Source organism: Squalius cephalus (assembly GCF_949319135.1).
Source record: "Squalius cephalus genome assembly, chromosome: 22".
NCBI classification, from domain to species: Eukaryota; Metazoa; Chordata; class Actinopteri; order Cypriniformes; family Leuciscidae; genus Squalius; species Squalius cephalus.
The window spans coordinates 15,075,109-15,101,800 of record NC_137143.1 but is presented as its reverse complement, the minus strand read 5'-3'; the positions used below and the strand labels follow the sequence as shown (position 1 = coordinate 15,101,800).

Sequence of the window (26,692 nt, the reverse complement as noted above, 5' to 3'; positions counted from 1 at the left end):
ATGATCTGAGATGCCATCGCTCTGCTGCAGAATTTCAACGGCATCAACATTGATTCCGTGTGATAATATTAGATCTAGGGCAGGGATGGGCAACTTCGGTCCTGGAGGGCCACTGTCCTACAGAGTTTAGCTCCAACCCTGAAAAAAACACCTGCCTGTAATTTTCTAGTAATCCTGAGGACCTTGATTAGCTTGTTCAGGTGTGTTTGATTAGGGTTGAAGCTAAACTCTGTAGGACAGTGGCCCTCCAGGACCGAAGTTGCCCATCCCTGATCTAGGGTATAATTACGACAATGAGTAGGTCCTGACACATGTTGTCTAACTCCAATAGAGTTAAGAATGTCTTTAAATGCCAGTCCCAGTGCATCTTTTTTGTTATCTGCATGTATATTAAAACCACCAACAATTATGACTTTATCTGCAACCAGTACTAACTCTGATAGAAAGTCAGCAAATTCTTTGATAAAGTCTGTATGGTGCCCTGGTGACTTTCAAATGAAAGATTGGTGTCAAAGAGCACCCCCAGGTTCCTAACCGACGACGAAGACTTGTCAGAGCAGCCATCAAGTGTTCGACAGTATTCTAGGTTATTACGTGAGGAAGTTTTTTGTCCAATAATTAGAATCTCTGTTTTTTTAGAATTAAGTAGTAGGAAATTACTAGTCATCCAGTTTTTTATATCAGCTATGCATTCCGTTAATTTTGTGAATTGTTAAGTTTCGTCAGGGCGTGAAGAAATCTAGAGCTGAGTATCATCAGCATAACAGTGAAAACTAATTCCATGCTTCCTAATGATATCTCCCAAGGGTAGCATGTACAGAGTGAAAAGCCACGGTCCTAGTACTGAGCCTTGTGGTACGCCATACTGAACTTGTGATCGATGAGACATCTCTTTATTTACTGCTACAAACTGATAACAGTCAGATAAGTATGATTTAAACCATGCTAATGCAATTCCACTAATGCCAACATAATTTTCGAGTCTATTTAAAAGAATGTTGTGGTCAATAGTATCAAATGCAGCACTAAGATCGAGTAACATACAACCACGATCAGATGATAAGAGCAAATCATTTGTAACTCTAATGAGAGCAGTCTCAGTACTATGGTACGGTCTAAATCCTGACTGAAAATCCTCGCAGATATCATTTCTTTCTAAAAAGGAACATAGTTGTGAGGATACCGCCTTTTCTAGTATCTTTGACAGAAAAGGTAGATTCGAGATCGGCCTGTAATTGACTAATTCTGTACGATCAAGTTGCATTTTTTTAAGAAGCGGTTTAATCATAGCCAGCTTAAAAGTTTTTGGTACGTATCCTAATGACAAAGATGAATTAATGATATTAAGAAGAGGATCTATGACCTCTGGAAGCATCTCTTTCAGTAGCTTAGTCGGTATAGGGTCTAACATACATGTTGTCGATTTAGATGATTTAACGAGTTTAACAAATTCTTCCTCTTCTATAGCAATGAATGAATCAAATTTTTCTTTAGGGAGACTACAATGCACTGCCTGATGCGATACTGTAGTAGACGGTTGCATAGTTATAATTTTCTCCCTGATGTTATCAATCTTATAAGTGAAAAAGTTCATAAAGTCATTACTGCTGTGCTGCTTGGAAACTTCTGGGCTTGAAGCTTTATTTTTCGTTAGTTTAGCCACTGTTTCAAATAAATACCTAGGGTTTTGTTTATTTTCTTCTAATAGGGTTGAAAAATAAGCAGATCTAGCAGCTTTTAAGGCCTCTCTGTGTGCAATCGAGCTCTCTTTCCATGAAATGTGAAATACCTCTAGTTTTGTTTTCTTCCAGTTGCGCTCCATTTTTCTGGCTGCTCTCTTAAGGGCCCGAGTGTGCTCGTTGTACCACGGCGTTGGACTATTTTCTTTAATCTTCTTTAAGCGCAACGGAGCAACTGTGTCTAAAGCGCTGGAAAAGAGAGAGTTAAAAGTTTCTGTTGCAATATCGAGTTCTTCTAAGCTATCTGGGATGCTGAGATGATGAAACTGATCAGGAAGATTATTAATAAAGCAATCTTTAGTGGCAGAAGTGATAGGTCTAACATATTTGTAACACGGAGTCGGCTTTGCAGCCTTGGCTAAATGAAGTTTACACAAGACTAGATAATGATCTGAGATGTCATCACTCTGCTGCAGAATTTCAACGGCATCAACATTGATTCCGTGTGATAATATTAGATCTAGGGTATAATTACGACAATGAGTAGGTCCTGACACGTTGTCTGACTCCAGTAGAGTTAAGAATGTCTTTAAATGTCAGTCCCAGTGCATCTTTTTCATTATCTGCATGTATATTAAAACCACCAACAATTATGACTTTATCTGCAACCAGTACTAACTCTGATAGAAAGTCAGCAAATTCTTTGATAAAGTCTGTATGGTGCCCTGGTGACTTTCAAATGAAAGATTGGTATCAAAGAGCACCCCCAGGTTCCTAACCGACGACAAAGACTTGACAGAGCAGCCATCAAGTGTTAGACAGTATTCTAGGTTATTACGTGAGGACGTTTTTTGTCCAATAATTAGAATCTTTGGTTTTTCAGAATTAAGTAGTAGGAAATTGCTAGTCATCCAGTAATTTATATCAGCTATGCATTCCGTTAATTTTGTGAATTGTTAAGTTTCGTCAGGGCGTGAAGAAATATAGAGCTGAGTATCATCAGCATAACAGTGAAAACTAATTCCATGCTTCCTAATGATATCTCCCAAGGATAGCATGTACAGAGTGAAAAGCAACGATCTTAGTACTGAGTCTTGTGGTACGCCATACTGAACTTGTGATCGATAAGACATCTCTTCATTTACTGCTACAAACTGATAACGGTCAGATAAATATGATTTAAACCATGCTAATGCAATTCCACTAATGCCAACATAATTTTCGAGTCTATTTAAAAGAATGTTGTGGTCAATAGTATCAAATGCAGCACTAAGATCGAGTAACATACAACCACGATCGGATGATAAGAGCAAATCATTTGTAACTCTAATGAGAGCAGTCTCAGTACTATGGTACGGTCTAAATCCTGACTGAAAATCCTCGCAGATATCATTTCTTTCCAAAAAGGAACATAGTTGTGAGGATACCGCCTTTTCTACTATCTTTGACAGAAAAGGTAGATTCGAGATCGGCCTGTAATTGACTAATTCTGTATGATCAAGTTGCGTTTTTTTAACAAGCTGTTTAATCATAGCCAGCTTAAAAGTTTTTGGTACGTATCCTAGTGACAAAGATGAATTAATGATATTAAGAAGAGGATCTATGACCTCTGGAAGCATCTCTTTCAGTAGCTTAGTCGGTATAGGGTCTAACATACATGCTGTCGATTAAGATGATTTAATGAGTTTAATGAATTCTTCCTCTTCTATAGCAATGAATGAATAAAATGTTTCCTTAGGGACACTACAATGCACTGCCTGATGTGATACTGTAGTAGACGGTTGCATAGTTATAATTTTCTCCCTGATATTATCAATCTTAGAAGTGAAGAAGTTCATAAAGTCATTACTGCTGTGCTACTTGGAAACGTCTGGGCTTGAAGCTTTATTTTTCGTTAGTTTAGCCACTGTTTCAAATAAATACCTAGGGTTTTGTTTATTTTCTTCTAATAGGGTTGAAAAATAAGCAGATCTAGCAGCTTTTAAGGCCTCTCGGTATGCATTCGAGCTCTCTTTCCATGAAATGTGAAATACCTCTAGTTTTGTTTTCTTCCAGTTGCGCTCCATTTTTCTGGCTGCTCTCTTAAGGGCCCGAGTGTGCTCGGTGTACCACGGCGTTGGACTATTTTCTTTAATCTTCTTTAAGCGCAACGGAGCAACTGTGTCTAAAGTGCTGGAAAAGAGAGAGTTAAAAGTTTCTGTCACAATATCGAGTTCTTCTAAGCTATCTGTGATGCTGAGATGATAAAACTGATCAGGAAAATTATTAACAATGCAATCTTTAGTGGCAGAAGTGATAGGTCTAACATATTTGTAACACGGAGTCGGCTTTGCAGCCTTGGCTAAATGAAGTTTACATGAGACCAGATAATGATCTGAGATGTCATCGCTCTGCTGCAGAATTTCAACGGGATCAACATTGATTCCGTGTGATAATATTAGATCTAGGGTATGATTACGACAATGAGAAGGTCCTGACACATGTTGTCTAACTCCAATAGAGTTAAGAATGTCTTTAAATGCCAATCTTTTTCGTTATCTACCTGTATATTAAAATCACCAACAATTATGACTTTCTGCACTATCTGCAATCAGTACTAACTCTGATAGAAAGTCAGCAAATTCTTTGATAAAGTCTGTATGGTGCCCTGGTGGCCTGTATACTGTAGCCAGCACAAATCTCAAACGTGATTTATCATTTGCACTATATATTGCTATATTAAGCACCAACACTTCAAAAGAATTATATTTGAAACTAGACTTCTTAGTAATTCTGAAAATATGACTATAAATTACAGCAACACCTTCCCCTTTGCCTTTCAGACGAGGTTCATGTTTATAACAGTAATCTTGCGGGGTGGACTCATTTAAAGTAATGTAATCGTTTGGTTTTAGCCAGGTTTCTGTCAAACAAAGCACATCTAGAATATAGTCTGTAATCATATCATTAACAATAAGTGCTTTTGAAGTAAGGGATCTAATATTCAGCAACCCAAGCTTTATCATTTGCTCATTTGTATTATATCTATTTTTTATTTGTTGAACATCAATTAAATTTTTACCCTTAGGTGGGTTTGGAAGTTTTTTGTATGTCCTAATTCGGGAAACAGACACAGTCTCTATATGATGATATCTAGGTGAAAGAGGCTCTATGTGATGGGATTTATCTGACCTTATCAGCTAGCAGACGGTCGGTTTAGCCAGTCTGTCTGCTTCCTGACCTGAGCCCCAATTCATGTTTGAGCTCTAAGACTACAGTGGGGAGAACAATTATTTGATACACTGCCGGTTTTGCAGGTTTTCCCTCTTACAAGGCATGTAGAAGTCTGTAATTTTTATCATAGATACTCTTCAACTGTGAGTGACGGATTCTAAAACAAAAATCCAGAAAATCACATTGTATGATTTTTAAGTGATTAATTTGCATTTTATTGCATGACATAAGTATTTGATACATCAGAAAAGCAGAACTTAATATTTGGTACAGAAACCTTTGTGTGCAATTACAGAGATCATACGTTTCCTGTAGTTCTTGACCAGGTTTGCACACACTGCAGTAGGGATTTTGGCCCGCTCCTCCATACAGACCTTCTCCAGATCCTTCATGTTTCGGGGCTGTCGCTGGGCAATACGGACTTTCAGCTCCCTCCAAAGATTTTCTATTGGGTTCAGGTCTGGAGACTGGCTAGGCCACTCCAGGACCTTGAGATGCTTCTTACGGAGCCACGACCCATCTTCAATGCTCTTACTGAGGGAAGGAGGTTGTTGGCCAAGATCTCGCGATACATGGCCCCATCCATCCTCCCCTCAATACGGTGCAGTCGTCCTGTCCCCTTTGCAGAAAAGCATCCCCAAAGAATGATGTTTCCACCTCCATGCTTCACGGTTGGGATGGTATTCTTGGGGTTGTACTCATCCTTCTTCTTCCTCCAAACACGGCGAGTGGAGTTTAGACCAAAAAGCTCTATTTTTGTCTCATCAGACCACATGACCTTCTCCCATTCCTCCTCTGGATCATCCAGATGGTCAATGGCAAACTTCAGATGGGCCTGGACATGCACTGGCTTGAGCAGGGGGACCTTGCGTGCGCTGCAGGATTTTAATCCATGACGGCATAGTGTGTTACTAATGGTTTTCTCAGCTCTCTTCAGGTCATTGACCAGGTACTGCCGTGTAGTTCTGGGCTGATCCCTCACCTTCCTCATGATCACTGATGCCCCACGAGGTGAGATCTTGCATGGTGCCCCAGACCGAGGGAGATTGACCGTCATCTTGAACTTCTTCAATTTTCTAATAATTGCGCCAACAGTTGTTGCCTTCTCACCAAGCTGCTTGTCTATTGTCCTGTAGCCCATCCCAGCCTTGTGCAGGTCTACAATTTTATCCCTGATGTCCTTACACAGCTCTCTGGTCTTGGCCATTGTGGAGAGGTTGGAGTCTGTTTGATTGAGTGTGTGGACAGGTGTCTTTTATACAGGTAACGAGTTTAAACAGGTACAGTTAATACAGGTAATGAGTGGAGAACAGGAGGGCTTCTTAAAGAAAAACTAACAGAGCCGTAATTCTTACTGGTTGGTAGGTGATCAAATACTTATGTCATGCAAATTAATTATTTAAAAATCATACAATATGATTTTCTGGATTTTTGTTTTAGATTCTGTCTCTCTGAGTTGAAGTGTACCTATTATAAAAATTACAGACCTCTACATGCTTTGTAAGTAGGAAAACCTGCAAAATCGGCAGTGTATCAAATACTTGTTCTCCCCACTGTATGTGCCATATTACTAGAGAGAAGAGCGACACCATCCGAGGAGGGATGAATACCATCTCTTTTTAACAGGTCAGGTCTGCCCCAAAAACTTTTCCAATTGTCTATGAATTCTATATTATTTTGCGGACACCACTTAGACAGCCAGACATTGAGTGAGGACAATCTACTTAGTATCTCATCACTCCTGCGAACAGGAAGGGGGCCAGAGCAAATTACTGTGCCTGACATCATACTTGCGAGTTCACACACCTCTTTAACATTAATTTTAGTGATCTCCGACTGGCGGAGTCGAACATCATTAGTGCCGACGTGAATAATAATCTTAGAGAATTTACTATTAGTATTAGCCAGCACTTTTAAATTTGCTTTGATGTCAGGCGCTCTGGCTCCTGGCAAACATGTGACTATGGTGGCTGTTGTCTCTATTTTCACGTTCCGTGTAATAGAATCGCCAATGACTAGGGGACATTCAACAGGATTCTCAGTGGGTGTTTCACTGAGTGGGGAGAATCTATTTGAAGTTGTAATCGGAACGGAAGAGCGGTGTTTTGTCCTGCGACAACAGCGCCTCACCGTCACCCAATTGCCCTGCTGCACGGGCTCTACTACAGCCGGAACCGAACAATGTAAAGAGTTCACTAAGCTAGAGTTCATCCAAAGCAGTATCTAAAGCCCTTGCATGCTTACTATCCTCGATTAAAGTTTGGATGCGTGTCTCTAGTTTTGAAATCTTTTCCGTCAGCCTGACGAAAAAAAAAATGAAAAAAAATAAAGAGCGGACAGATGGCACGCTAATAGGCTGGCGAATTACTAGTGTGTTGTACTAGCAGTAACGATTTAGATTGAAGCTAGCGATGTCAGGTTCATGTGTGATGTTGAGTAAGTTATATTTAGCAGTATAAACAACAAGGAATGATAGTAAATAATGATTCAAAACAGAAAGATATATAAAGCTTACAGACGCAAACCAACACAACAGCTGCAGCAAGAGCAACGAGGCAGGCAAGAGCAATCGATCAAGAGCTTAGAGAAGACCCCTATAGTACACGATGATGTCAAGAAACCCGCGTCCTCGGGACGCTCTGAAACGCTAACATGGCTTAATGCATGATATTAAAAGAAATAAATGATATTATCAAACTCAGTAAACACTGTACTAATAATGCATACTACAGAAAAGCAGATGAGCACAGAAAATGAACGCAACACGTTTAATTGAGACAGTGGCATTAAAAGACCAAACTCGGGAAACACCAAACAAATAAAGTGTACAGAAAAGCAATTGAGCACAGAATATGAACGTAACGCATTTAATTGTACGTTAAGCATTTTCCTCCCATAGAAAACCAAGAAAACGCTTAATGAGGCTTAATGGACCAACAGTTATAAAAATAAAAAAACACAATTTGTTATACATTATTAATAAAACACAGGTAGCAGGTTTATTTGCACTGGACACAAATTTGCTTTCTTTCGTCATATTCTGTGCTCATCTGCTTTTCTGTAGTATGCATTATTAGTATAGTGTTTACTGAGTTTGATAATATCATTTATTTCTTTTAATATCAGTCTAATGCATTAAGCCATGTTAGCGTTTCAGAGCGTCCCGAGGACGGGGTTTCGTGACATCATCGCGTACAATAGAAGTACCATTTCATTGGCTAGGCGCCAACCAATAAAACGGCTCCTTTGAACACCCCTGCTCCCGCCCCTCTTTCTCTCTCGCCGCCACTGAGTTTCAAATGCACAAGTTAGTTTTGCTCCTAATATATCGCGAAAAGAGTAGCTAAAGTCAAGTCAATTTGAAATTGCAGTGACAGATTTGAGAAGTTTCAAGTGCCTTATTGAGGTTGTACTGCGAATATGAATTTAAGATTAAATGCAAATATATATTACAAGTTTATGTCTGTCATTGTATTTCTGTGAATGGCATTTTACACATTTGTGACTACTTGTCTCCTGCTTCAAATTCAGAATACAGGTTTGTGACTATTGTCTGCGAGTGCAAATTTTAACATTCAATTTCAGATTTTTATTTTACAGGTTTTCATATTGGAGCTGTGAGTGTAAATGTTCATGTACAAGAACAGATATTTATTGTACAAGTTCTCAAATTCATATCTACGTGCTCTCGAGTTTTTCTTCTCTCTTTTACCTTCATACCGGTCCATCAACCTCCGGGAACTTGCTGATGAAAAATGGACAACAGCCTCATCTGAGGAATTTCGTGCACACAAATGTGGTATGTACAATAATTGTATATCATGTATTTTTTGTTATGCTGTATAATGTTCTTCAACTATTAAAACTATAAACAATCTAAAGCATTACATTAATATTTTAATGTTATATTTTAATGCATTTTCAGATTATTATTTTTTAATTAATTATTTAATTTTGTCATCATTTATTTATTGTAATTAATTATTATAATTTATTTATTTATTGTAATTTCTTTATATGTGAGAAACTATAGCTACCTTTACAGTATTCATTACAAGGTATCATCATCATATTTGAGGGTTTAAAGTCCCCTGATCTAACACTTGTATTGGCCTGCTTCAGTGCCTATATAGTATTCAGAGTTGGACTCTCTTTTCAAAAACTGCATAGCTGGTTTTATCTGTTCACTGGGCTTTTTGTGTGTGTTAAGGGTAAAAGCACAGCATGATCCAGCAGATGGTGCCATTTAAAATATTCCTGACTAACTTTTGTGAATTTCATGTAGACTTAATCATCAACAAAAACATATTATGACATATAAATCAAGTGTATCACTTTTTTTAAACTTTAGTTAAAAGTTAAATATTTATAGAAGTTGAAATTTAAATATTACTACATTAAGAATATTTTAGGTTGCCTACCAAAATAAAATATTAAATAATATTCATTAAAAAAATTAAAATATACTCCAAAAATAACATACATTTTTCAATGATTTCTGTAATATAATATGTATTAATATCAAATATTTCTCTGATCTTTTTATTTTTTAGAGTCAGATCGGATGCTTTCAACTATGCATACAGATTTTGTCCCCGTGAACTCTAGAAGACAGGAACTGAGCCCTAGCCAGCTTCAGCGGGTAAAATATTGACATTTCACAGCAGATAAACTCCAGCTCACTGCTTTCACATTTATTCTGCAGTCCATGAAAAGCAAACATAGACATTGGTCTGTTTTTACACTGTCTTGAGCTGTGAGATGGGCCTTGGCTCTCCTGGTGGTGCTAAAGTTTGGTTAAAACCATGTGATGATAAGTAATTTACTTGAAGTCTCCATAAAACTGGAACTGTTTTCCTAGTTTTGGGGGGTTGTACAGTATTATAGTTGTTCAATTACCTTGCCAACAACCTTAAGGGCCAGGACAGTCAAAATTGTAAGGGTGCGCTGCTTTGTTTACGGTTCATATATTCACATTCCTAGTTCACGTTCGTTTTTGAACAACGACTACTGTCGTCTTCTGTTGTGGATGGTTATTATCTCTCACACAGGCGCAGAATGTACATGCTAGTTGGCCATCGGCTGTAGTTTTTGCAGAATGTTTAAGCTTAACTTTTTTGCCCAGATGCAGCCGACGTGCTAGTTCGTCTCTGCTAGTTCTTTGACGTAGGTTTGGTATAAGTTTACTAAGTTTTAGAGCTGATCTTGACCTTGTACTACTCTCTTTCTAGGTTAAATACAGTCATATCAGGCCCGAGCACAGCAACATGACTTCAGGACAACCCACAACAAAGTTTTTGTGCCTAAGCCCCTGGACAACCCACCCCTACAACACATCAGCCATATTCCATTTTAAGTTGAAAAACATATAAATTACATTTACAAAAAAAGGTCTCTAATCAAATGTATGGTTTATTCAAGTCTTAGCACAGGGAAATTAAACACAATCTACAAAATACAGCTCCACTCCATCATAAAATAAGAGCAAATAGAAACAATTACTATTTGTTATTATTTAACGATGGACTTGTGTTTGTTGATCATGTTTAATGTCAAACACCTGGTAATTCACACAGACTACCAAGAAAATAGAATGGGAACATTTGTGCAGACCTTTTTGCTTTTGACTTTAAATATTAAAAACTTTCAAAGCATCACTTTTTTCTATGTGCGCTCTTTATAGAACCTTAAAGGGTCCTGTATATCGCTTCACATATAGAACCTATGGCTCGTAAACATATTTCAGCACTAAAAAATTAAATAACCCGTTAAACATAAAAGTATTATGCAAACATTTAGTACATTTCTCCTTAAAGGGATAGTTTGCCAAAAAATTGAAATTCTGTAATTTACTCACCCTCTAGTTGTTCCAAAGTGTCTTTTATCTGTTTAACATAAAAGAAAATATTTTGAAGAATATGGGTAACCAAACAGTTGATGGGCCCAATTGACTTCCATAGTATGAAAAAATATATATATATATATTATAGAAATCAATGGGGTCCATCAACTGTTTGGTTACTGACATTCTTCAAAATATCTTATTTTGTGTTCAGTAGAAGAACGAAATTCATACAGGTTTGAAACAACTTGAGGGGGAGTACTTTATTTTGTGTGTGAACTATCCCAACTATTCCTAAATATTTCCTAAATATTTATATCCTAGTGGTAAAATATTTTAATGAACTGTATAGGTCATAAAATTGAATAAAATATACAAATAAATTAATTAGAACTAAATCCATATAATTATCAATTAGTCAAGAACCTCTATATAGAACCTTTTCTTCTAAGAGTGATATGTCCTTTCAAAATCACATCAAGATTTGGCACACAACATCATTACCTCCATAACCACGAGTGTGAAAAGTTTTATCAGCATAAAAGAGTGCTTTGTGGTGTGTTATGACAACAGAACATGTCCTACTTACAAATCAAATAAGTGTGTGTGTGTGTGTGTGTGTGTGTGTGTGTGTGTGTGTGTGTGTGTGTGTGTGTGTGTGTGTGTGTGTGTGTGTGTGTGTGTGTGTGTGTGTGTGTGTGTGTGTGTGTGTGTGTGTGTGTGTGTGTGTGTGTGTGTGTGTGTGTGAAAGCTCAAGGTTAAATGGCAATCCCCAGAGCTCATGGTATTAATGACTACAAGAAGTGTGTCAGACGGCGACTAACTCACTGACCTCAAACAGCACATTTGGACCAATGTGTAAAATATCATGGGAGAGTGCCAGAGGTTTCCCAGTAAAATATGCTGCTGTCTGCCAGTGTAGGTCTGTGTTTGTGTGCTAAAGTGGCATGATCCTCTACCTGTATTTAAACAGAGCCTGTGTGTTATCAAACCATATGTTGAAGTAATAGTGCCGTGTCGATCTCAACCTTGCATTCTCGCACTCAAAACCACAAACACAAACTCTACTCCTGTTACAAGTTGTAACCTTGAACTTGAGATTTTTTTTACATAAACACCAGTTCAACATTTCATTTTTAGTGATGTTTGGAGGGGGTCAATTCTATGATATACCTGGTAGTATTGCCTTTGTAAATCAACACAACAATATTGACATCATATAAATATATGAATTTATATGAACATATAAATGTCATGTATGTGTGTGGCGGGGGCTCTAAAGACAGAATTAGGCCTATTAAAAGTCCCACTTACTTTGTATGTTTCAGGTTTAGTGTTTAGTGTTGGTGTGGTGAGCTGGTGCCCTCTTACGTCACAGGGCACCACAACTTCCAATAGGAAAATTCAACTGCAGTAGCCACCGTTCAATCTGAAGAGGGCAGCACTGTCTATGGTTTTTACACCATATATTATAGAAATAAAACACTTTATACCCAAATGTCATTTTTTTTTTACTTGAATCAATGAACAGTATTAATAAAGACCCAGTCTTACAGATCATTAAATAAACGTTACCGGTTAAAAAAGAAAAGAAAAAGAAACTAGACGTCAGACGCCAGGGGCCCGTTCTTCGTACGTCGCTAACTCAGTTAGCTGGATTTGATTGTTGGCGATTTGGCATGATCTTGGATTGTTTGGTTCTTCGACGCTCATCCTGGACTTGCTGTCATAGCAACAGGTCCGTAATCTTAAACCTGCTCGGGAGCAGGCTTATTTCATGTTAACAGGATTAGACTGTGGCTTCATAAGCGGAGCTGATACGGGAAGTCCAGCGCAGCGCGATAGTGCACTTTATGAGATATATTTTTTTTTGTCGTGACTCGTGAGATTGTCCTTTACATTATTAATTTGTTGGAAACGCACATTTATTTTCGACTTGTCGGAGTCCGGCTTTAACTACAGCACAAACTGTTTGCATATTGCATTGCCCTATAAGATTATTTGCAAGTGTCTCTTTCCTTTACACTATTGGAGATGCGGAGAACTTGATGGAAAGTGCTGTCTGTCATGTCATTCGGAGTTTACCTGGCGCTTTTAGGTTTAAAAAACAGTTTTAGGTTTTTTTTGTGGCATTTCCAAGCCACTTAAGACCCAATGTTGTAAAGCATTTTTTTAAAGCAGGTTTTTTTTTAGGCTATCATTATTTTTTATGAAGATCATGCAATCATGACCATGCCGATTACAGTATATGTCACTCAGGCTTCACTAACGTGATTGGTACCATAGACTATAGGCTAGACCATAGACTGCCATCAAGGCCTCAATGAAGGGGATTATGTGAACAGAAAGGGGATTCACGATGTAAATGTGCAGCTCAGTTACTATTGTGATTCTTAATATTCCAGATTAGTAATATCAAAAAAAAAAAGGCAGTTGACTAAAATCTTCCATATCACAAATGTGAAAGCAAAATGGCCAGGATCTGTGCATGACTTAAGAATTTTCAGAGATTCACATTTATGCACATTATTTGAAAGTGGTAAGGAAAGTTCCACAATTAAATATCAAGCTCACTGTATTACATACACTTATGCTGATCCTAACAAAACTGCATTCATAGGTGATTATGACATGTTCCTGCCTGCAGACAGATGTTTTATGACCCCATTCCCTGACCCAAACCAGTTACAATGCAGCTCCAGGACAAGGGCACACAATGAAATGAACTTTGGCTAACTAAAGGGAAGATTTCAGTGTCTGAAAAGTCTGAGGGTTGCACACCTGACAGGTCCTGTGACATTGTTGCATGTGCCATATTACACAACATTGCCAAAAAAATAAAAAAAAATAAAACACTTTTCATTGATTGTTTAATAAAAGACAAATATGCCTAGTTCCTTGAGTTTTTTTTCAATTGTTCTTTGTAAAGAAAAGCCAGTGGTCAGGTGCCTGCAACAACAGATATTAGACTCATGCAACAAATAAAAAGGAAAAGTTGGCTATACACTGCCCACCTGTAGGCCTATGTCTCCTCTGTCTGTGCAGACTCTTCTGTAGGCCTTTCTGTAGATGTGGAATTCTGCAACTTATATTGCAGCCATAAAGCATATAGTATAAATGAAGTAAAGTTATTTATGCACTTGCAGGTAGGCTAGTTCCTGCATATGACAGTAATCTGAGAGGGTTTATTCACTGTCCAGTGCAATGGAAACAAATGGACATTACAAAGTCTTATACTTTCTTTCCTTTGGAAAGTTTCTTGGGAACAGATACAAGTGTTTGTGTATTATGTAAAAGTGCACAAAAGAGGAAAACACAATGTCATTACAATGAACTACACTCAAGGAAAAATATTTTTACATTAACATAAGTTTATCAGGTTTCACTTTCACAAGTCAAAGCAATTCATCATTACTCAAGATTTAACAGTTGAAATGACTATACAGCCTTAATTTAATGCAGCAGAAATTATTTTACAGTGTAGGCTACTAAGATCTTTTCTTCTTTTTTCTTGGTTGCTTTTATAAACAGACAACCATTTATTTAACAGTGCCTTTTATAAAAGTGACTATAATATATTATAAATAACAAAAAATTACCATTATGTAGAATATTTTTTATATATATATATTTATTAATTTAATAATCGTTGTTAGTAATTATGCAATTATTATTAAAATACAAATATATAGGCTAATAAGTGATAAAAACAAATAACATGGCCACTTCTAACGGATTTAAATTGTCTGCTACTTTTTGCCAGCCCTCTCTCCTGGCTTTTGCAGACTTTGAGGTGTTCCCTTGCGTTTTGATTAAACATTAAAATTCCAAATAAACTTCGACTATTAGTTCTTGCTCTGCTGAGGAGAAAAACTGAGCGCGCTCTTTGGCCACGCTGAACAGCGTTGCTGATCAATGTTTCTACTATCGATACATTTTCCCTTTTAAACCAGCGCATGAACGCGCAGTTATCTCAGATAACTCAATCCAGCTATACTAATCATATCCGGCAAGTGTGTTCGAAGAACCTATTAGCACGATGATATCATCTTGGATGTGTAATTTGATCTCGGATGTTTTAAGCAACGTACGAAGAACGGGCCCCTGAACCCCACTTAATCCCGGCAGCATTACAACAACAAACAGAAAATTATAAATTTATTTAGAAAGACAAACATATCGATTAATATTATATATATTTCAGGATTTACGATGCTGATGATGACCGTTAAAACGCGTCATCGCAGGAACAGCCTGTGAAAAGAAACGCAATGCGAGTCCAAAACATCTGCTCGGAGGCATGTTTACGTCAGAGAATGGGCGTGGTTATAACCCCAAATAGGCGTGTGTCTGGTTCTTATTGGTGCACAATCGAAATTGGGCGGTCCCCAAACAACAGACCGAGTACATTTAACTTACTCTCGTTGTGTTGTGACTTGCACGCAGTTTGTGGGTTTTATAAGTGAAAGGTACGTTCCTCTTGTTTTGTTTTGACCTTGCTGTATTGTCACCTATGTAACTTAGTAACGTTTTTAACTGGTTACCTAAACTTTAATGACTGTAACGGCGTTTGAATTAAATCGGCTAACGTTTATTTGCATCTTGATATCTGCAAATGAAGGATGATTTAAAAACGTCTCTAATCACAAGAGGTGCACACATCGATTATTATTTTGGCTTAAACTCTATATTTTGTGCTTCATAGTTATGGCTTTCCAAAGCATCAAACTCTTTGCTCTTGAGCTGGACGGTCCGGATAATACCGTGTATAGCAGTGGAGAGATGATCACTGGCGTGGTGGTCCTGGAGCTCAACCGGGAAATCAAAGTCCGAGCCATGAGAGTGCTGGGAAGAGGGGTCGCCACAGCCCACTGGCTGGAAAACCGCAGTGTCGGCGTGAACACCGTTTATAACGACTACACATCCAAGACAACTTATTTCAGGAAGAGACGGCACCTTATCCGAGGTGGGTTTGCATGGATTTATCTACTCACTAGATATTTAAAGGTATAGTTCACTCAAAAATTAAAAACCTGTTTGAGTTTAAGTTTTTTTTTTGTTTTTTTTTTATCTGTGCAACACAAAAAGAAAAAATATCTTTCTATGAACTTGAAATGAATGGTAACTGACAATGCTTGTCGTATCTTGTATCTATGTATCTTTAAAAATCATAAAAGTCGTGCAGAATATTCCATATCATCTGGAAAAAAAATTAAGAAACGACAGCTTTAGTTGTTTATAGCTGTGAATGGCTGTAACCATAGAACAGAACCAGATTTATCAGTCTGAATTGTGAACGAAAAATCTTTTTTTCGCTGCTTCTCGCATGTATTATTTGACGGGAATCCACTATCAGTTAGGGCGGATATCAGTTTTATCAATTAATAACGACGTACACAATACTGGGTTTCCACACTATCATATTATACAGTATGGCTCCAAACGACTTATAGTGCGTTAGTCATACAAAGCTAACCATTTTTGGTTTCCAAAACATTCTGGGAAACAGTTTATGGTTCCCAGAGCAGACCTCCTAACATTTTCTGTTGGATAGCCAGGAAAGTTTTCTTTACGTAAATAAAACATTCCCTGTTTGGAGGATGTTCCCCTAACATTCCCAGTAGGCATATGTTCCCAGAACGTTCTTATTTGGTTCCCAAAAAATAACCAAATGGGAACCATATGTGAATGTTTGGCGAACGTTCTGTGTTTGCTGGGCAAGGACCACTTTTATGATGATATTTATGCCCTTTTTAAGGCTTGACATCTTCAGGTCAACATTATTGGGAATAATAGAAAATGACAATGAAAGTAAGCCATACAGGTTTGTAATAATAGAGGGTGAGTAAATGGTGAACTGTCCCTTTAAGGCTTTAAAGCTCTTAAGTGCAGGAGAGGTTGTGTTGATTACTCTGGGCCCAGGTTCTTCTTCCTGACCTTTAACAGCTGGCACAGGAGTGATAATGCTGAGCAAGTGTGTGATGTGGTTAATTATTCAACTGTTTAGGTGGAATACACACACGACCAACTGCACTACTCAAGCCAAATGCCTCTCAGAAAGGTGATAAAAGCACTGCTATTGTCATTAAAATAAATGCCACTTATGGGTTGATGTTAATAGAACATAGCGATTTACAGGTAATCAGGTTATGTTTTACGGCTCTTATACTTAACTTAATATAACATGATAAAGATGTTATGACCTTCATTTCAGCAGCTTGTCAATTTCCATGAATACAGTACAATATGATATCACAATGTGAGATCTATTGTATGTAAAGTAGCTAGTTTTAAATGCATAAAATGTTGGTGTCAATCTGTATACATCTTAAAATGTTCATTTTTATCCAGTCCCACCTCAAATCCTCTCGATTGTTGCGGTATGAATAGACAATATAATTTCGACAACCGTTAAATTAATATTTAATTCACTGTAATGATATAAATATATATTTTTTTTACATTATTAAAATAATTTGTTTTGTGACGTTATATTTTATTAATTTAATATTATATATATTTTTTAAAATAAAATTTTGTTTATAAATAAATTGTACATTTGACTATTTGCGCTCTCATTGCATTTTGTCAGTCAAATCAGCTGACCAGGGCTTTTGGTGCATTCTTTCTGGGGTTTTTTCTTTTTCTTTTTTTCTTTCTTTTTTTTTTTTTTTTTTTTTCCAAGTTATCAGAATATAAACAGAATCCACTCAAACTTGTCTTTTTGGTGATAAAGAGAAATGAGGCGGTGGATAGATAGATCACAGCCAATTTGTATTGGCTGTCTTATTGGAGTCCTTTAGGGAATAAAATTAGTAATATCCATTTCAGAAACTGACTTGTATCTGAGGGCAAATTAATCGGCCGATATTTGCAGATTAAAGTTGGTTCTTGTGTCATATCAAAAATAGATTGGCAACAAATGTTATGTATTTTTGTTTTTAAAATAGTATTTTTCCCCCCCATTTGTTTACGTATCAATCATCTGGCTCCACGCCTTTATATGACTTGGCAACGGTAATGAACAACCATAAACGGCACATGCTTTTACCATAGTTGCGGATATAAGGCATAGTTTTGGTAGCCTACGTGATTACATACCGCAGTGACAGTTTAAGAAATTGTATGGCCTGGGTTGCTTATCGTTATCTAAATAAACAGCTTGTTTCTTGACAGCACAGACGTGACAGTCCTCACGTAGTAATTTCCATTTAACACCACTAGGGGGAGAAAGAACCACACGGACAACTGTACGAGTCCCTAAAACTAGTGTCGCGAATCCTCCACAAGAGGGCGACGCGTGAACTTATTTCTACTGGCAACAAAGAAACAACTTGTTTTGCTCTTTAACCGTCTCAGAAAAGTGTGTTTTCACTTTTGTTTGACCACCTTTCGGCAAATACTTAAGTTTGCAATTCATATACTTTTTGTAGTGTCACTTTCTAGAGAGACTAAAATGATTTACTTTTAAATCCTTATTTATTTATATATATATTGTGCAAATGAAGTTCACATTTGCACATATTTCATAAAAATGATTGACAAGAAAGTAGCAGAAGAGTAAAGAATGAACCCGTTTTTGTTTTTGCTTTTGCTGAACTTCTTCACGGGGAGGTTCCTCATGGTTTGGGCATGCTCAGTCAGCTTGTTTTTGTCTAAGAACCTGTAAGCATCAATCATCCGAGCTCTCCATCCACACCCAGTTAAGATGTTTATGAGCAGGCAGCGATTCCTGCCATAGGCCTTACATAATAAAATCAGTAAGCCCGCCCACACGAGTTAAAGGCCGAGCAAGGAACATGCACAGCTTCAGTTTTGTTTTGAAACTGAAGGAAGAACAGCTTCCTTGCACTTGAACGCACCCTCTCGCTCTTTGTTTGACTTTACACGTCTGAAGGCGACATATTTTAAAGGGCTGCACTTGGGAAAACTTTTGCAAGACCAAAGATGATTTTCGACAAGTTGAAAAAGTTCGACATCGTGTTTGATTCTCCGGAGATGGACTGTCCTCCGGTGTTCAGCAGTGGAGATGTTGTCTCAGGGAAGGTTGTGCTCGATCTCTCGGCGGAGAGTAAGGTCGACTCGCTGAAGTTGCATGCAGAAGGTTTCGCTAAAGTTCACTGGACCGAGTCTCGCAGCGCTGGGTCCAGCACCGCGTACACGCAGAACTACAGCGATGAAGTGGAGTACCTGAACCGGAGAGAAGTGCTTCTGCAGGCAGGTCAGTCATTCACAGCCAGAGGCACTCGAAAGCCTGATTATTAGACCTCGTCTTCGATGCCCAAAACGCATTTTAGGATGTTTTGCGCGTGCAGAAGTGTCCAAACATCACAGTTTAAACCATTTCCCACTGATATTCAAGCTGAGCAGACTCTTCATGGAGTTCACCCCAAAATATAAATAGTAATGTTGTTGTTCCTCACCTTGTGTCGTTCTAAAACCGCACGACTTACTTTCTCACGTGGGACGGGATTTAAAAAAAACACATTCTTTTCAGTATAATGAAAGTGAAAGACGACTCAATCTATCAGAATAATAGTCTACTCTTATGCTGTTTGTGTGGACTGTTTATTTTCTTATCTTTAGTTAGTGTTAATAATTCTACCAGACGATTGATTAAGCAGAACAGAACTCGATAACGAATCATTCAGACCACTTTTTACAGTTGCATATCATTATAATACATTTTATTTTGTGTGGTGTGGGTCTAATTTGAGTGAACTGGTACCTTTAACATGTCATAACAGCAGTTTGGTTCATTTGTTAACTAATCATTATGTGAGCAGTATTTATGGCTGCTGAATAAACTAATTTAGTTAGCATTCAAGAGGCTGAAGTTGAATGAGAGAAACATTTTAGACAAAGTTCAACCTTTTGCCTTTAATAACTAACACAACCTGAAGGTTAATGTTTTTGTGACCGACATCATTGTGATTTCTGGTATCAGCAGATGATGTAATGTTTTGTCTCATCATTAAGCAATTTTGACATTACTGCCCTTGGTATGGTGTTTTATTATTTATTGGTGGTGCAATAATGTTTCTTTACCTTTGTTCTCCTCCAGATAATGGTGAACTGACAGTCCTGCCTGCCGGGAGACACGAGTACCCTTTCAGTTTCCAGCTGCCAGAGGAGTAAGTGTTGAAGTTTTTATTAGTCTTATAAAAATGTTATCAGAGAGCTTTATTTGGAAAGTTTAGCAAGGAAATGAGGGTTAATGTAAGTGTTTTGTCTGTCAGAACTCTAGTGACATCCTTTGAAGGGAAGCACGGCAGCATTCGATACTGGGTGAAGGTTAAGCTGCATCGCCCATGGGCCACCGTCAAGAAGATCAAGAAAGAGTTCACGGTTATCGAGCCTATTGACATCAACACACCTAGTTTACTGGTAAGCGCTCAGATTATCTGTTACCTTGTCATTTTCTGTTCATAATTTTGGTTGCACGTGCACTAAATCAGACTTTTTACTTCAGGCATCTCAAGCTGGAACCAAAGAGAAGATGGCCCGCATCTGGTACCGCAACTGCGGGCAGGTGTCAATCACTGCAAAGATCGACCGCAAGGGCTACACACCAGGTGAGGGCGGGAACCCACCGTCACATTTAAGACGTACTCCGGTTCTCACCGCAGAAACTCTTTAACATTTCGTTATTACTCTCCAGGTGAAGTGATTCCAGTCTTCGCTGAATTCGATAACTCTACTTCTCGCTCCGTGATGCCAAAAGCTTTCATCACCCAGACGCAGACCTTCATTGCCAGAGGCACCATGAAGCAAAAACGAGCCGTGGTGGCCACATTGTGCGGGGACATAGTTGGCGCAAACCGCAGGGAGACTTGGCATGGCCGAGCCATCAAAATCCCCCCTGTAGGCCCATCCATTCTCCAGTGTCGAATCATCAAAGTAGAGTATATGCTCAGGGTGAGTTTGTTGGACCTTCGAGCTACTAAACTTTTTACAGAGTTGCTTGAATGATTACTAAACCTCGCTTATTTTCGTAGGTGTGTGTTGACGTTCCTGGGACGTCCAAGCTCTCCCTGGAACTTCCGCTGGTGATGGGCACCATCCCTCTGCATCCGTTCGGCAGTCGCACGTCTAGCGTCAGCAGCCAGTACAGCGTGAACATGGAGTGGCTTCGCATGGCCATCCCTGAGCAACCTGAGCGTAAGTAAACGCCCAACCCTGGGTCTCATTCTCTCTCATCAGCCTGAAAGCGACGGCATACAGTGAATTACCTGTCACTCACCTTGAGTCTTGTTTGTTTGTGTTTTTCCACAGCTCCTCCGGATTACAGCTCTGTTGTCACAGACGAGGAAGCGGTCCAGAACACCACAGCAGGACAACCCGAGGAAGACCTCAGCGGCGTACTGCAGCGCTCCCTCATGGCCTACGTGCAGGAGTTTAGATTACGCCCACCTCCAGTGTACAGCGAGGTGAGCAGACGGTTACGTGCAAGAACATATTTGAATATAAGACAGCAGTTCTCAATCGGTTTTACTTTAAAACACGATTATACTTCAGAAGGGACCCAAAAATTGCTTATCGAACGAACAAACATGTTTTGGAAGCCTGTCACCTCACTGTATCTCACAACTTTTGCAATTGCAACTTTATTTCTCATTACTCCAAATTTAACTCACAATTTGACTCTTATTTTCTAACATTCTCTGTTACCTTTTTATTTTTTACTTTGAGGCAGAAACTGCTTCTGTTAAAAAAAATCTTAAAATCAGACATTAAATATGTAAATATTTGACTAAATGGAACAAAATTGGCATCTTCCTAATTTGGCTAGTGACTTCAAAGTAACAAATTCATTTGCATCAAAATACTGAGTTTGATTGGGTGCGCATTGCGCAGCCTTTGACATCAACAACAAAATATACAAGAAGTGTTTTGTCCCGTCTATAAGAAATTGATTCTTTCCCTGCCATCTGCAAGCCACTGTTCTAGGAATCTGGTATAGTTTTCGAAAAGCGTCATATTCCAAGTGTTCTGATCTGTTTTTTTTTTTTTTTTCCTCATCACAGGTGGACCCAAACCCTCAGCCCATCAACATGCGTCCTCGTTGCATGACCTATTGAACTCTCTGCCAAGCTGAGCATCACGTGATGTTTGAAACAAAAGCTGAGATTTAAGTTCTCCTGGATGCCTCTCTGAGACTGAGATTGGTACTTGTTCCTCGTTTGAGCCGTTCGCATCTGCGCTTCCTGCAGTGGGCCGAGAGAGGAGGAGATGTCTGGACTAGGCAAGGCAGAGCGCTTTCAACAAACAAAGAGGACATTCAGTACCGGGGCGAACAAAGGTTCTGCCCGTGTTTGTGTCCCAAAGAGGGATCAGACTCCGTTCTGTGCCTTTAACGATTCGCCGCCTGTCGCACTTGTATGTAGAATCAGGGAATTTTGGGCATGATCACTAGAGAATTATGGGTGGGAAGCCATTCAGAGATACTACCCATTGTGCCTTTCTTTGCTGTGAATGAGAGGTGAGTCCCTCTTAACTAGCTGCAGTCTGCCAGGCATATGTGATGCCGTCCTCTCCCAAAACTGTATCATCTTGTACGTCACATTTCATGTTGATATAAGCCAAAGAGATTGGTTTAATGTTCATGTGTGCACAGGTAATTCTATGCAAAAGGGAAAACCTAACGCTTTAAGGAATAACGTGGGGGAAATTGCCAGTGTAAATCCTGGAAGTAGAATCACATTCTCCTCCCTCCCCCCTCAGAGTGGGAAAGAACATCTCCGCTCCAATTTGATGTTGGTATAAGTTTCATCTGGCTCGACAGAGGTCGAGTCTGTGACCTGAAAGGTCTTAATGTCTTGCTGAATGTAATGCAAGGCTGACTGTGTCTGTATAACCAAGGATAACTTTTCTTTTTGCAAAAATGTTGTTTTTCTTTTGTCATTTTTGCCAGTGGCTTGAGGTAATGAAATGCAGGGCTAGAGCAGCCCTTGACGGTTAGCTTTACAAATAATGCAAAAAAAATAGAGACGTGTATCCAAGGTGCCTTTTTTTTTTTTTTTTTTTAATAACGATGAACGACTACAGGGATAATGTCACATTAAGCTTTCCGAGTGTTGCGACTCCCTGAAGTGTCCTTGCAAACATTCCAAAAATACCACAGACTTGCTTCATTTCCAAATGATGAAAAAGTGTATCTTCAGGTTCAAAGACAGTGATTGTTTATGGCACTCGTTTCAAATGAATGTATTTTATAGATTTTGTTGTTGATGAAATTTGTGACAAGTATATTTTTTGTTAATCACTTTTAAGTAAATAATAAAAATAAAAATAATAATACATATGAATGTGGTGTTTTATTTCATATGATTTTGGAAATTATTATAATAGCATATTACATTTATAATGTTACTTGTAATTATAGTAGTAAATAGTATAAGCAACATATTTGCTTCAGCTTATTTCAGAACATCAAGGCCTGGTTTCACAGACAAAGCTTAGACTAAGCCAGGCGTAGCTTTTATAAATGTGCCTTAGTAATTCAGTAATTCAAACATTTCTGGTTGTGAATCTTGAGACAAAACAATGGCTCTGACATATTTTAAGATATGCCAGTGCAAGTTTCTTTCAGTTAAAACAGCTCAAACATGCATTTTAGTCTGGGACTGGCTTTAGCCTCGTCTGTGAAACCAGCCGCAGAAGTTTTAGTTTGAAATGCATTACTCGTAAAGTGCATTCATCGCTCATTTACAATAATTTATCATAAAAATGTTGTTTTCCATCCAAGACAATGTCAGAGGTCTACAGTAGTTTTAATGGGGGTTGTGCTTTAACTATATATAACATAAGTGGAGCCTGAGGCACAGAGTGTCCTTTTTCCTCCTGTGTTGTTTTCTGAAATAGTTCCATTCTTTCAGTTTCATAACTCCTTAATCAACATTATACATACCAAGAAAAAAATCTTATGGGGATGAGATTAATACTGTATTTTATATCATGATTCAAGTCCATTTTTTATATTTGTTAACATTTCATCATATCTTTCATTAGAGTAATGCTTAAATTAATAGGTATGATATACTCATGCAAAAAAAAAAAAAAAAAAAAAAGTTTATATATATATAACAATACATAATTTATATATTTATATATAATTTATATAAACATGCACCAGCATAACATAGGCCTGATTGAGCTTATTGGATAATTGTTTTACAATTTTTTTTTTTAATTTAACAACTTTAATGATTGGTTACTGGAGTAAGCAGCAGTCACAAGTAAAAAATATAGGCTATACTCACAAATATACTCTTATACACAGCTGTTTTGACTGGAATGGAACCGCCGAACAGCTAATCTAAGAACATATGAAAGAACAGTTTCTGCTGAAGGGGAATTGAAACACACATCATTGTAGAACTACATTCTTTCCATTAGTGGAAAACCTGAAAAGTTTTTATAATTTAAACATGGCACTATCAGGGTCACCTGATCCTATAAGTATAAAACATGGTGCTTTTTGTACGTTACTGTATCATTAAGAACCCGTCCTGCACAATAACACAGAGGCGCATCACAAAGGATCTTTATTTTTCTCTTTAAAGACCTTTGAGCTCGTGGTTAACAAAAGCAAACAAGACTGCAGATCTACATGCCCTATTTTACAGTAGATGTTAAATATAGCCTGCAATATACCTGTGTGTTTGTGTGAAGTTTCAGCCCCAGCACTGCTGATTCACCTTTTGATTTGACGTCCCTGTTCTTTTCTTTACAAAACACTTTTTAAACTGGGTCAAATAAGATATTCGATGACGGAAAAATGTAGGCGGGGCCTGATTTTAACTATTAGATCGTGACACAGACAGAAGGGCATGTTGACGAAAACAAAAGAGTTTTAGACATAGGTAAGGTTATTACTACATTTTTTTTAAAGATTGTGAAAACATTTGATATAGCATGTGTTGGTAAATCTTGCACAGTAAGAGGCACGCGGTATGTTCTCATAGAACAAGTCCTTGCGTTTGAAAACGCGAGAAGTGGCTTCACGGAATAGAAAACAATTCAGCTTTCGACATACGGTTTTTAAAATTGAAGTGCTTTAAACTTGAAATGGTGTTCAGAAAACAGTGAATCTCAGCACAAGAGTCAAACCGGGCCGGGTATGTCACATAACCTGCTTTCTGGAATAGCCTACCCCCCAGAGGCTCAGATTAGAGTTTTGGAAGTTAAACAAGTTTTAAAACAAACATAATGTATTTCCTAGTATTCTACTGAATCTGTACACAGTATGTTTGGTATAAAATAAAACTCCAGTTAAACAGGTATACTCAGTTACTCAAGATATGGCAATAGTTTCTGCCTAAAAGCTTTGCTAAAGATGATCAAACCAGTAACATGGTATGTTTGCAACTGAATTATGCCTTAAATATGTTTTTGGCACATTCATCTTATGCCAACAGGCAAATCTGTCTAGAGAGAGCAAAAGAAAACACTGGAAATCAAAAACTACATTACACTGCACAAACAAATCAGCAGTGATATTTGTGTCTATCTGTCCTTAGAGAGGCTTCCTTACATGGAGACATGACGTTCAAGGCTGTGCATCTGGGTGTGAGACCCTTGTTGACTTCACACAGGCGGATCAGTTTGCTGTGAAGCAGGGGACTTCATGGAAACCAAGGAAACTCAAGGGGGCAGATCAAGAGTCTACTATTACAGTCAAGGAATCGCCAAAAATATCCCGACATTCGCGCAGACGAAAAACAACAAATTTCTTGACCTTGTTTATGCCCATTTATGACTTAAAATGCACTTGTTTTGGTTTGCACTATATCTCGAACACATTTGGAGGTTCTGGGAGCGTGTGAAGGCTGAATTGTTTATTGCATTTCCAGCTGCCTGTTCGCTTTGTTCTCTTTGGACAGCACTGAGCTTTGTCCGTTTCCCGAAAATTATGCTGAATCAAATTGCCAAATAGATTAAGTCAGATTTTTCCCACTGATGTGGTTCTAGGAGGCGTGTAGCCGTGAGCCAAAGCATTTGCGTTATCATTATCAATTCAAATGTGCTGTCCAATAAGCATAAAATAATAATAAAGCAAAACTTGTGCTTGAACTATTTGCATTTAACATTCTGCACTTGGATCTGGGGACAATTATGAATCAAAAAAGGGGCAAAGGCCAGGAATTAAGAGTTGCTGATATATTCCTGCATGCACATGAGTAAACACTGTTGAAATGGGCGACAATTGTTAAATGCGTCAAATGCATGTGCATGTTACTTCCCCCATCAGGCTGTCCTGCACGTGGCGACGTGTTCCTCCTCCGTTCCTGGCTCGTGTCCAGGTGTCAGACAGAGCTGTGAAGCTATGGTAAATATTATGAGGAATGTATGGAGGGGCTGAGAAGGAATGTATTTACCTCGGGTGAAAAGAAAGTTTCGTACATGATCTTTCCTTGGTGAATTGAAAAAGCATAAACAAAATATGTGTTTGCAGTATTTGTTCTGCAGTTGCACAATTGCACTACTAGAGGAACAGGATGTTCTCCAAGATTGTTTCTCCCTCTCTTTTGCTCTCTAAAGTGGTGGTCAAACTTGTGCAAAACCACATTCTTCTAGGAAACAACCAACATTTCCCTTCAGTAATTCATTATGGGCAGTACTCCAGTGTACTCTTGTTTGACGACTACTAAAGGGGTGTTTAAGCTAAATTTTTTAATTCTGATCTTTCAGTGAAAGGCAAAAGAGATATTGAGCAGAACATCCAAGCTGCTCTTTTCCATATGAAAGCACATGGTCTAATTTCACAGGGGGCTGTTTACACGACACCGTTTTCAACTAAAAACGTAAAACTTTTTAAGCGTTTTGGCCATTCATTTACACGACAACGGTGTGCCTGAAAGCGCAAAGTTTTCAAGTTTCAAAGTGCAAGTTTTTGAAAACGGTCCATGTAAACAACAAAAAACGTGAATCTCCGAAGACGATGACGTCATGCACA

General features: G+C 38.2%; 1 protein-coding gene and 1 long non-coding RNA gene across 3 annotated transcripts; both read left to right on the top strand.

The window, feature by feature from the left end:
- Positions 1 to 7,595: 7,595 nt before the first annotated feature.
- On the top strand, positions 7,596 to 10,527 carry LOC307150675. Its single transcript, XR_013819761.1, has 3 exons — positions 7,596 to 8,691; positions 9,446 to 9,534; positions 10,124 to 10,527. It is a non-coding gene; the product is annotated as an uncharacterized lncRNA (long non-coding RNA).
- Positions 10,528 to 15,156: 4,629 nt separating this feature from the next.
- On the top strand, positions 15,157 to 22,757 carry arrdc2 (arrestin domain containing 2). Of its 2 annotated transcripts, XM_079857416.1 has the most exons (9): positions 15,157 to 15,203; positions 15,440 to 15,700; positions 19,799 to 19,868; positions 19,974 to 20,121; positions 20,207 to 20,309; positions 20,396 to 20,652; positions 20,733 to 20,895; positions 21,010 to 21,164; positions 21,762 to 22,757. In XM_079857416.1, exons 2-9 carry the CDS (start codon positions 15,442 to 15,444, stop codon positions 21,813 to 21,815), a joined length of 1,209 nt encoding a protein of 402 aa, XP_079713542.1. In that variant the 5' UTR covers positions 15,157 to 15,203; positions 15,440 to 15,441; the 3' UTR covers positions 21,816 to 22,757. The 2 variants fall into 2 exon arrangements, with proteins under 2 accessions (XP_079713542.1, XP_079713541.1); XM_079857415.1 differs by lacking the exons at positions 15,157 to 15,203; positions 15,440 to 15,700 and adding an exon at positions 17,421 to 18,955.
- Positions 22,758 to 26,692: the final 3,935 nt, after the last annotated feature.

Excerpts from the sequence above, each read along its gene's own strand:
- arrdc2 (XM_079857415.1), top strand. The coding sequence starts at position 18,682 with ATGATTTTCGACAAGTTGAAAAAGTTCGACATCGTGTTTGATTCTCCG. Across the intron at positions 18,956-19,798 it reads AGAAGTGCTTCTGCAGGCAG|ATAATGGTGAACTGACAGTC; the intron begins GTCAGTCATTCA and ends GTTCTCCTCCAG. Across the intron at positions 19,869-19,973 it reads AGTTTCCAGCTGCCAGAGGA|AACTCTAGTGACATCCTTTG; the intron begins GTAAGTGTTGAA and ends TTTGTCTGTCAG.